The sequence below is a fragment of the Malus domestica genome, chromosome 15 (genome assembly GCF_042453785.1).
Source record: "Malus domestica chromosome 15, GDT2T_hap1".
NCBI lineage: Eukaryota > Viridiplantae > Streptophyta > Magnoliopsida > Rosales > Rosaceae > Malus > Malus domestica.
The window spans coordinates 51,749,855-51,760,743 of NC_091675.1; the positions used below are offsets into that span (position 1 = coordinate 51,749,855).

Genomic DNA, 10,889 nt, shown 5'->3' on the forward strand with positions numbered 1-10,889 from the left:
GCACGGAAATGAAATTATAATTAGTTTTTTTACTTTTCTTTTCCAATATACAATAATAGGAAAAGATTTGCGGCATCACTTTTTTTACATAATTTTTGACATATGTTTTTGTGGAGTCCACTTTATAATGTATTTTGACAAATTTAACTGTTTATCTTTTAGATCTTCCATCAAAGATTATGTTTACCAAAAAATCTGAAACTATATGGCAGTTGGATTAAAGGTTTAAGGTTTCTTTATAGAATTGGATTTGTCAATTTCCTTCACTACAAATGAATGTCTTAATGATTTTGGACTCATCTAATTTTTTGCGAACGATGATCTATGAATGATGTTCTAAAAGATAGATGGTTCGGGTCATTAAAATACATTACTGAATGAGTTTATGAAAAATGTGTCAAAAGTTGTGCAAAAAAAAATGATGATATTGATTCGTTCCCTATATATATTTACATTAAGAAGTGGGGAATAAATTAGTATCAAATTCGTTATGTACGAAATTTGAAGCTAAATTAAAATTAGTTTTAGATATACAAGACCCATTCACTTTGGTATATTATTATTATATTTTTTTTAATAAACGATATTATATACACTTAGGCCATCTCCAACCAGGGTCTAAAGGACCAGAGAGCCGAAAATAGCCCAAAAATAGTCTCAAACCAAAGGCTAGGCCAAAGGGCTCGTGGGCCCCACGAGACAAAAAAAGGCCAAAGGGCCAACTGGCTAGTCCAACCTAGCCAGCCCCGGGCCTGGCCGGAATTTGAAACCCAACGGTAACATACTGATGTCAGCTTGCTGTTATATTTGAATTTTTTTTTCATAGTTTTGTTTTTTTGTTTTTTTGGTTTTTTTTTTTAATTCTATTTTTTTCCCCTTTAACTTCCTAAGTCATTAAACAACATTAAGTAACATGAAACAATATTAAATAACATTAAACAACATAAAAATTATACAACATAAAACTTAAACAACATTTTTAAAAACATTTAACAATATGAAACTTAAACGCCTACTTCATGCTTCTTTTGGCCCAAAGATGTGCAACAAGATCTTGTTGTATGTACTTGTTTGTGGCACGGGAACGTATCATTCTATAGCACCTCATGTACTCATTTAAAGAGATATTACCAGTTCTTGGATTCAAATGCAAATTAGGCCCATCGTATATTTTTGCACTAGCTCTTCTTAACCTATTTAGATCTGGTTGTCATTAGACTCTTCATCAATATATCCATCTCACTCATCCTCCACAATCATGTTGTGTAATATGATGCAAGACATCATGATGGAGTCCAAATTTTCTCGACTCCACCCTCCTGTCGGTTCGCTGATGATCTTTCACCGTGCTTGTAGAATATTGAAAGCTCTCTCAATATCTTTCTGGTATGCCTCTTGTTGTAAGGTAAACAATTTTTCGGCGTCATTCGCAAGCTTTGGAATTGCTTGGACAAGTGTCGCCCACTTTGGGTAGATGTCATCTGCCAAGTAATACCCCATATTGTACTCACGGTCGTTGATGTAGTAGTCAAGTTGAGGTGATTACCTTCCATCAGGTTATTAAAGAAGGGTGAACGCCCAAGAACTGTAATGTCGTTTTGGGATCCAGGGACTCCAAAGAAAACATGCTAGATCCATGTGTCATATGAGACAACCGCCTCTAACACAACAGTTGGTTTTTTCGACCTTCTGCTAAAGTCTCCTGGCAATCTAGTGGGACAGTTCTTCCAATTCCAATGCATGAATTCTAATGACCCTATCATACCCGGAAACCCATAGTTTTCAGCTTTGCGAATGAGCCGATCCAGATCTTCTTGATTTGGGTCACAGAGGTACTCCTCTTTGTAAAGCTGAATAATTGTATTACATAATTCAACAAGAGTATCAAGGCATGTAGACTTAGACATTGACCATCATTCGGAGTGCAACAGAAACCTTCTGATAAGGTGAGAAACCAGGGCGGCTTGCTCTATCCAGCTTCTGTCGAAAGTATAGATTGACCTACTCGACATCATGAAGTAAACACTAGAAGACATGACACCTCATCCGGAAGCAACGTCTGAAATCCTCTTCCGTGTATACCGAGTTGGGGTTGAAGTAGTTGTTCATCAGATTAGCATGCGTCATCGCTCTGTTTTGTGGTTTGTAAGAGCGACCAGAACAAAGCTACCCTATTGAGATTGTTCCTTAGTTGGCTGACACACCTTGACCGCAGCCATGACTACCACATATTGTGTGTTGCGCCATGCTTCATCTTCTTCATTAGACTCCTCATCTTCTCGTCTCATCTGTGCTCATTTTTCTTCCAATTTGGAATGGGATGAGTACCCCTAGTTGGAATTCATTGCAAACTTGAATCGAAAGAGATTGAATGTTAAGGTGTAAGATGTCTCGATTTGTTTTGTTTAGTAACCATTTTCCCACCAATGTTAATTTGTGGTTTGCTATGCCGAAGAAAAGCTCTTCATCCATTACCGTGCTAATTATCCGAAGCAAATAGGTTTTCCTATGCTTCACTGACATTTCGAAAGTACATGCATGTTCCATTAAAATGTTGTTAATAACAATGTTATTGCTGCAGTGACGGAACAAGGATTTCATATTATAGGAGTCAGTAGAGAGAAATGAATAAAAGATTTAAGATATATATATACTAAAGAAAGAGAGATTAAGAGAGAAAACAGATATTGTAAAATATATATAGACTAAGATAGAGAACTAGAAAAAGAATTAAAGATTAAAACAAGTTTTTAAATTTTTTTCTATTATACAATAATAATCTAGCACGTATGCATTTTGTTGGTACCATATATTGGGCCTCGTCTTTGGGCCTCATCCCTAAGCCCATGATTTATGTAAAAGGGGAAGGAGCCCTTATTCTATAAAAGGGACTCTCCCTCACCCTCATTAAGGGCCTGACCTTCACTAAGGGAGAGAAACAATGGCTCACATCCAGAGAGCCTCACAAAACAAAGAGAGACAGAGTCTCAGATTCATCCTCACAACAATAGAGGGCAATACCCTCACATCCAAAAAGAGAGCAAAATGGCAAGGGCTGCATCCACGGAGAGCTCCATTGCCGATATATTGTAATTCATACATTCATACAGTGAATCAGAATCAAGTTCAATGTGGACGTAGCCTAAACATTGGGGTGAACCACGATACATCTTTGTGTTCTTGTGCGTTTGTGTGATTCACGGCTAGATTTACGTTGATCCAAAATCCTCCGGATTTTGTGCATCAACATTTGGTGCCATCTGTGGGAAACGACACGAAAAGCTATGTCGGTTCTCTTTTATTTTTTCATCTCACCACCGTGAAACCTCACCACAATATCCACAGTGAATCTGCAGAAACCAAGAACCAAACACCTGCAGAGTCACTACAAAACCCATCTCTAAAAAATGCAAAAATGAAAAACTCCTAAACTCAACCACAATTTCTTCTCTCTCCTCTCTCTGTCTTGTGGTCTCTCTCTAGTTTCTTCTTCCTGCTTCTCTAAATACCAAAACATAGCTTCAAGATACCAAAGCATAGCTTCAAGATCCACACTTCTTCCTCCCCCAACTCTCATTCACCTTCATATTCTTCCTCTTTTCCCACCCTCATTCCCACGGTCGGACTCTCATCCAACGACTCGGCATTCATCCGTACAAGCTGCAACACAACTCTGTACCTTGACCTCCGATACACCTCCATGTCCCGCTTCGCCAGAGTCGTCCAGGACAACCTGACTCGGCTCGCCAAGGTAGCCATCAGCGTCAACCTCGCTAGGGTCTGCCGCATGGCTGCCTACTTCTCCAACATATCCCGACAAGCTGACTACGGCGTCGACCCTCGCGCCGCCTCAGCCCTCCACGACTGCTTCGCCAGGGTTCAACGAGATTATGGGCTCCCTCAACCAGATGCACCAACTTAGTTCCACTGCAAACTCAAGAGGCGAATCCTCGTCGTTCCGATTCCAGATGAGCAACGTCCAGATGTGGATGAGCACCGCACTTACCAACGAGGAGACTTGGACGGACGGGTTTGATGTCGTGGAGAGAATGCGTTGACTGGAGACAAAGTGAAGGACATACAGACGTGGATAAGCAGCGCGGTGACGGATCAGAAAACGTGCTTGAATGGGTTTGAGGAGATGGGATCGACAACCGTAGCACTCATGAATAAGATAAGAACTGGTGCAAAGTTCCCACTACATTGCACCAAGGTTCCCCATCTCCACTTTCTATTAGACCAGAAGATGCCCATCAACAATGAAACTTTCATCATGAAAAGGCTTTTCTGAAAAAGCCACGGGAATAGGAAGATAAGATTCTTTTTTTTATTATTTTATTACTTTATTATTATTTTGATAAGATCCTTTTGCTTTACATCTGTGTGTATATTCTTTAACATGAGGCCACATCATTTCTATCACACCTATATAGTGCGTTCTCGGTTTGATTTGCTTTACAATGTGCATATGCTTTACAAATGCTTGTTTGCAATCTTCCTTACAGTTATTTTATTAATTAATATTTTATTATTACATCTTTAATCATTCCTGACTTCATTATTTAAAGTGGTAGGGTAAAACTTTATTATACAATATTTATTGGCCTAGAGTATTGTGACTGCCATTAAACTGTGTCACTTATACAACATGTGATTTACCACACGACTGAATAAATTATTTATTTATAGAAGGCACATAGCACAATATTTTTCCTCGACAAACTTTTGTCAATTTGATTCATTCATTATACAATCATACTTATACTGTCATTTATTGTCAGGAATTATTGAGCAACTAGATCTACTGATCAACATTGTTGCTGATTAAAGAAGTCTACCAACTTATAAACGGATGAGCCACGTGCTCATGGTGCCAAAGATTCAGTCTGAACAATGATCTCTTGTTTAACCCGACAAGCAGACCCAAGTCATGTCGAGAATCTACTCATACTGAGTGCATGTCGACATAAAGTAGATACTTGCAATAAGGAATACCACGAGCCGAGCCGCCTCGCAGCGAGCATAGCCTCTAGCCAAGCAGCCTCGCAACGAGCATCGCCTCCAGCCAAGCAGTCTCGTAACGTGTGATACCTCTAGCCGAGTATTGCTTTATGTTGAGTATTGCCTTGTGTTAAGTACCAGTTCTGGACGACATCTAGTCACTTTGGCCCGTACATGGATTAGATTTGAAGTCTCAAGCCAAAAGACTCTCTTAACTGAAGACTTGGGGGACTCATGTTGGTACCATATATTGGGCCTCGTCTTTGGGCTTCGTCTTTGGGCCTCATCCCTAAGCCCATGATTTATGTAAAAGGGGAGGGAGCCCTTGTTCTATAAAAGGGACTCTCCCTCACCCTCATTAAGGGCCTAACCTTCACTAAGGGAGAGAAACAAGGGCTCACATCCAGAGAGCCTCACAAAATAGAGAGAGACAGAGTCTCAGATTCATCCTCACAACAATAGAGGGCAATACCCTCACATCCAAACAGAGAGCAAAATGGCAAGGGCTGCATCCATAGAGAGCTCACTTGCCGATCTATTGTAATCCATACATTTACAGTGAATCAGAATCAACATCAGTACGGACGTAGCCCAAACATTGGGGTGAACCACGATACATCTTTGTGTTCTTGTGCGTTTGTGTGATTCACGGCCGGATTTACGTTGGTCCAAGATCCTCCGGATTTTGTGCATCAACACATTTTACTTTCAAAATCTATAATCTAGCCTTAAATGATAAGTCTATTTTTGAGGTTTACAATTTAACTCACTAAATTATTTCTAACACACCCCGACCCGGAATGTCCACTATGACCCCGAATCGAGCCATGTTGGCCGACATTTGGAAGGTGACGAAGCCATAAAGTGTAATAATGTATAAAATGTGAATAAATTAATTCTAAAAGTATTTCATAAGTGCTAGGTGAGCAGGTCTGGAGCCATTTCACGTGTGATACAGAGCATAAGACAAGTCTAGTGAGCAAAGATAATAATTATACCATCATAAAGAGCCACCAGAACTGGGAGTGCCACAAGTCCTCGTCGATGCGGAACCTTGCTACTAGAACCTGGAGGGGTGCAAGGATAGAAAGTGTGAGTGGTCAAAACAAAGATTTTCAAAGTCATTTCCATTATCAAAGGAAGTAACCCCTCACTGTAAAATCTGTATAGTTTCCAAAAAATCATACTACATAGAAGTATGAAGTCAAAAATATACTAACGGTAAACCCCAAAGTATAATACTACTTAGCAACTCATTAGCAGTATAAATAATCATGTGCTTAATAAACCATATTAGCACGCAAGCCAGAGTCACCTATAGTGACTTGTACGACTCATTCATATCTCATCAATCATGGCTAGCATATAAGTCAGAGTCACATGTAGTGAACTGTACGACTTATTCATATCTCATCAATCATGGCTAGCATATAAGTCAGAGTCATCTATAGTGACCTATACGACTTATTCATATCTCATCACATATCTCATCAATTATACCAACATTATATACTCACCTGAACTTACCTTAGCCTCCGCATTGGTGTGCAACACTGTGCAAGGTTGTACTAAATCACATACTAAAATGTAAACTAATTATGGCGTGGCATTTATAAAACATAAAACCACAATTTCTCGTTTCCTCGCACGTTGATTTATAACCAACATTTATTCACCCAAAACATATGGTTAAATCTCACGTTTTTCACCAGATTCCTTCACATTGCTCATTTTCCCAAACAAAGCTTTTGTCTCGATTATTTAATCTCACTTATTGTATGGCTGCATCTAACGTCTCGTTAGATTGACTACGTACTCTAAACAGGGATCAAGTCATTCGTAGTTCACAATAATTAATTGTAGGTAAGATGCCTAAATCACTTTAGAAGCGTTTGTGGAACTATCAATTATATGCCTATAATAAAAGGAAAAGACCCACTCACCTGGAGTCCATGCTATGATTCTCTAGCACGCGCATCGAGAAGTCCCGAATGATTGGCACCTAGAACAATTATTGAATCACATCTCAGAACTCTTATCAATAGAATATGTAATTCACATAAAATACATCTTCAAGTACATTCTAAAATAATTTGAGACTCATTGACCATCAGTCAACTGTCGATCATAGATCGACGGTAGGGTCTACAACCCTGTATAACTCGATCCAAAAGATCCGCATATCAAATTTCCAATCTGTAACTTCCAAAGATTCACATTATACTTCTAGAATAACATATTAAAATTTCATTATGATCCAACGGTTGGATCTCCGCCAATTTCCAAAACCAAGTGCCGGTTAACATTCTATTTTATGGACTTACAAATCCAATTTGGGAAGATCCGTACGTCGGATTCCCAATCCGTAAATTCCTACATTCTTCAAATATTACGTACTAATGTAAAAACGTTTGGTGACGATCCAATGGTCGGATCGTCGATTATTATTCTAATCAAGTGGTGGACCTTAATGGAACTTCGCCGGATTCTGCAGATTTCACAGATTTCTGGGCAATCTTTAGAACTCCATATCTCACTTGTTTCTCAACCAAATTCAATCCATAATATACCAAATCGAAGCTAGAGAAATGTAGAACAAATTACACCAGCTTGGAGTCCAAATGGTGGCCGGAGGTGTCCAGAAAATGGTCTGAAACACGGCTGTCCGCGGGAAAACTGGTAACTCGCCAAAATTTATGGGCAACCTTTCAATGTCCATAACTTTGTCAATACTCCACGAAATCAAGTGATTTAAAAACGGAAATCTTAGTTTTCGACGAGAGGAAGAGATTGATACCTTTCTCGACTCGCAGTGGTTTGGCCGGAAAATGCCTCGAAAGTGGCGGAGGTCGCCGGAAACTGGGCAAACTTTAAATCGTTATAACTTTCTTATTTTTCAACCAAATCACACGATCCAAACATGAAAATTTATCTAATCGACGAGAAGAATCGATCTATGCCTGTAACTAAGGCCAATTTGACCTGGAAAAGCTTCAATTCTACTAAAATCGTACGAAACCCTTAAAATTGGGTGTGTTCGATCCGACTCCAAAACAACTCTGCCGCCCCCAAACTTGTTTGGGCTTTATTCTAGGCCTCAAGAGGATGTTATGGGTGGTGGTGATGGATGTCATTAACTTCGAAATTGTGTGGTTCGAACCCAAAACCACCGCACCCCACCGTGCGGGTTTTGTGAAATCAATGCCAAATCCCTTGATTTTTGGGGTGAAATATGAAGAATTTTCAAATGGCCTCGAGCTAAGGATCATTTTGACACCAACCTCGCCGTCTATGGTGGTCGGAATCGGAAGATGGAACTAGGTCGGGTCACGGGTCATGGTAAACCCGACCGGTTCCCTCCTCTTCTTCTCTCCTTCTCTCCTTTCTCTCCTTTCTCTCCTCCCTCATTGGTCCACCCTTCTCTCTCTTCTCCTCATTGCTCCACTTATCTCTCATCTCTCTTCTTGCCTTTCCATCACAACCATCCATATCCTTGTCTTTAAATCTGGGCCACCCACGTGGCACACCAGATTTCATTTAAATGTTTTTAGAGTTTTCTAATAATAACCAAATTATTAATATGCCCCAAACTTCAAACGTTAATATATCCCTCGCTATAGCTCCAAATCAAGTCCCGTTTGCGCCCACGCGTCCGTAGCGACAAGTACTACGAGGATATGCTAAAAGAATAAATCATATGTTTCTCTAACCGATGATCAACGAAAGTCAAAGTCCTTGCCTCTAGGGCATTTTCGTGAATTCACGCTTTTAAAGTTAATAAAAACGTAAAATTTGGGACGGGCTGTTACAATTTCAACTTCAAAATTTTGTTTAAAATAAAGTTATAAAATGACTAGCTAGTCATGAAGGAAACTTATTGACAGGATAAGTTTTTAATAGCTAATTCATTTTCCATCTTCGACTAGAACAAGATTTGAAGGTTAAGCATTCATTTCCTCCTTTAGCATACATTGAATGTAGTGAGTTGTCCAATCCAATTCAAGAAACCAGACCAAGCCTAAATATATTATATTGACACAAATTTATTGATATTTTCTATTAGAAGTTTCTCTCTCTGTCTCTCTTATTAGTATAATTTAAATAAATGCATAGGGCCTGAGAAACATCACTCACAAATTCTCAAGCCTTTATCTCTCCTCTTCTCTCTGACCGATCTCTCTCTTTCTTCATTCACTAAATTCATACTACAACAATTATTTATTTACAAGAATATTTATCAATTTTCTTTGTTGATATCAATATACCTGATTTGGAACATGGATAGAGATGGCCCGGTTGCCCATTTATGGTATATGCATCTGAGAGCATGGGTTCACCTCCAGTTATATTTGCATTTCCTGGTATCTCCATAACATCTTTCTTCCACCATTCCCCTAAGAAAGAACAATAACATTATTAATTTTGAATATTTTAAAGATCGTTTGATCAGTGGCGGAGCTAAAAATTGGAGTTAAGAGGGGCTTTTAAGCCATATAAAAGAAATTGGACAAAATATAATAGCACGAATGGAAGAAATTCGTAAGATGAGATATGACATTGACATTTTTTTAAAGGTGGGGTATGAAACTGTGACTGACCCAATAGTTGAGGTAGTTTTATGTAATTTACCCAAATTTTAATCAAAAGAGAGTAGGGGAAAAAAAATAAGATTGAGATAATATATGCATCATAAGCACCAAACTTTTTTGTAAGTTTCTACAATGACGTTGAAAAAAAATTAATAACCATGGTTCAAGCTATGAAAATGGTCTTTCAAGATAAATTCTTCCTCTATTCCATATATAAGTAGTTTTATTGTAAAACAACACTCTACCATGCAAAATGATGAACTAAGGAAGGCTAGTTGATATAAGGCTTTGGTTTCATAATAATACTACTGTAAAACACATTTTGTTGGTCAATTAGAGAAATATAATAAAGCTAGCTGGGAGCAAAAGCACATAAGTCGAAGAATGCACTATGTTCAACCAAAAGCACACAAATAGAAGTTACAAAGTGAAAAAACTTCAGAATAAGCACGGACCTCTCCTAACCCACTGCATAGGATAATCATTGCATTTTCTACGTACATACCTTATTGCATTTTCAGTTTTCAGTACGTACATACCTAGTATGATTGGAACCTCTGCATGACGTTTAGAAAAGGGATAGCGAGAACCACACTTTGGATAGACAAAAATGGGTTCGTGAACCGTTGCTCTTGCCCACCCACTGTGTGCGTGCCACCACATTGTTCCTTCTTCCGTTGAAAACTCTACTTTGTAATTGTACTTGTTTCCTGGCTGAATTGGGGTACTTAGGTCCATCTGACCATGGATTCTTTACTTGTCTAACTTCATGCCTGTAAATTAAACATACATTTTGTTGAAAAATGTTGGAGCAAATATGTTTTTATTTAAATATTTAAATATATTTATGTTTTGTTTTACTACCAATATTATATACACAACGTTTTGCTTTATTACCAATATTGAAAGTCAATTGATTTTAGCTTAAGGAGTTATGCAATCAAACCATTTCGTTTTTATTTCTTGTTTGAATTTGAATTACATTTTGATTTGATCTGCATCAACTGGTAAATATTGCACTGCGTATTTTTTCATTTCAAAGTCTATAACTGAAATTTCTTAAAGCAATTTAAGAAGTAAATTAATGTGATGTTAATAACTCCTTTTGTTTGCAACCGACCGTTTCGCACCCCATAAACTCTCTTTATATCCTTACGGTTTTACACCCCCCCCCCCACATCTATTTCTTTATATATATGTATAAGGATACAGATAGAGATATCAGTTAGGCGTGGAGTAGAAATAGTAGAAGAAAAAACAAGGAAAAAAAGTTTAAATATATTAATTTAAAAAGCAACA

General features: G+C 38.2%; 1 protein-coding gene across 1 annotated transcript; it reads left to right on the forward strand.

Moving 5' to 3' along the window:
• The first annotated feature begins 3,045 nt into the window (after window positions 1-3,045).
• On the forward strand, window positions 3,046-4,058 carry LOC103425338 (pectinesterase inhibitor 10-like). The gene is made up of 3 exons (XM_029093546.1): window positions 3,046-3,089; window positions 3,520-3,778; window positions 3,909-4,058. The coding sequence occupies exons 1-3, from the start codon at window positions 3,046-3,048 to the stop codon at window positions 4,056-4,058; spliced, it is 453 nt and encodes a 150-aa protein (XP_028949379.1).
• The last annotated feature ends 6,831 nt before the right edge of the window (window positions 4,059-10,889 follow it).

Coding starts and splice junctions, on each gene's coding strand:
- LOC103425338 (XM_029093546.1), top strand. CDS start 3,046: ATGGCAAGGGCTGCATCCACGGAGAGCTCCATTGCCGATATATT. Junction 3,090..3,519: donor AGCTCCATTGCCGATATATT/GTAATTCATACA, acceptor ACCAAAACATAG/CTTCAAGATACCAAAGCATA. Junction 3,779..3,908: donor TCAGCGTCAACCTCGCTAGG/GTCTGCCGCATG, acceptor TCCCTCAACCAG/ATGCACCAACTTAGTTCCAC.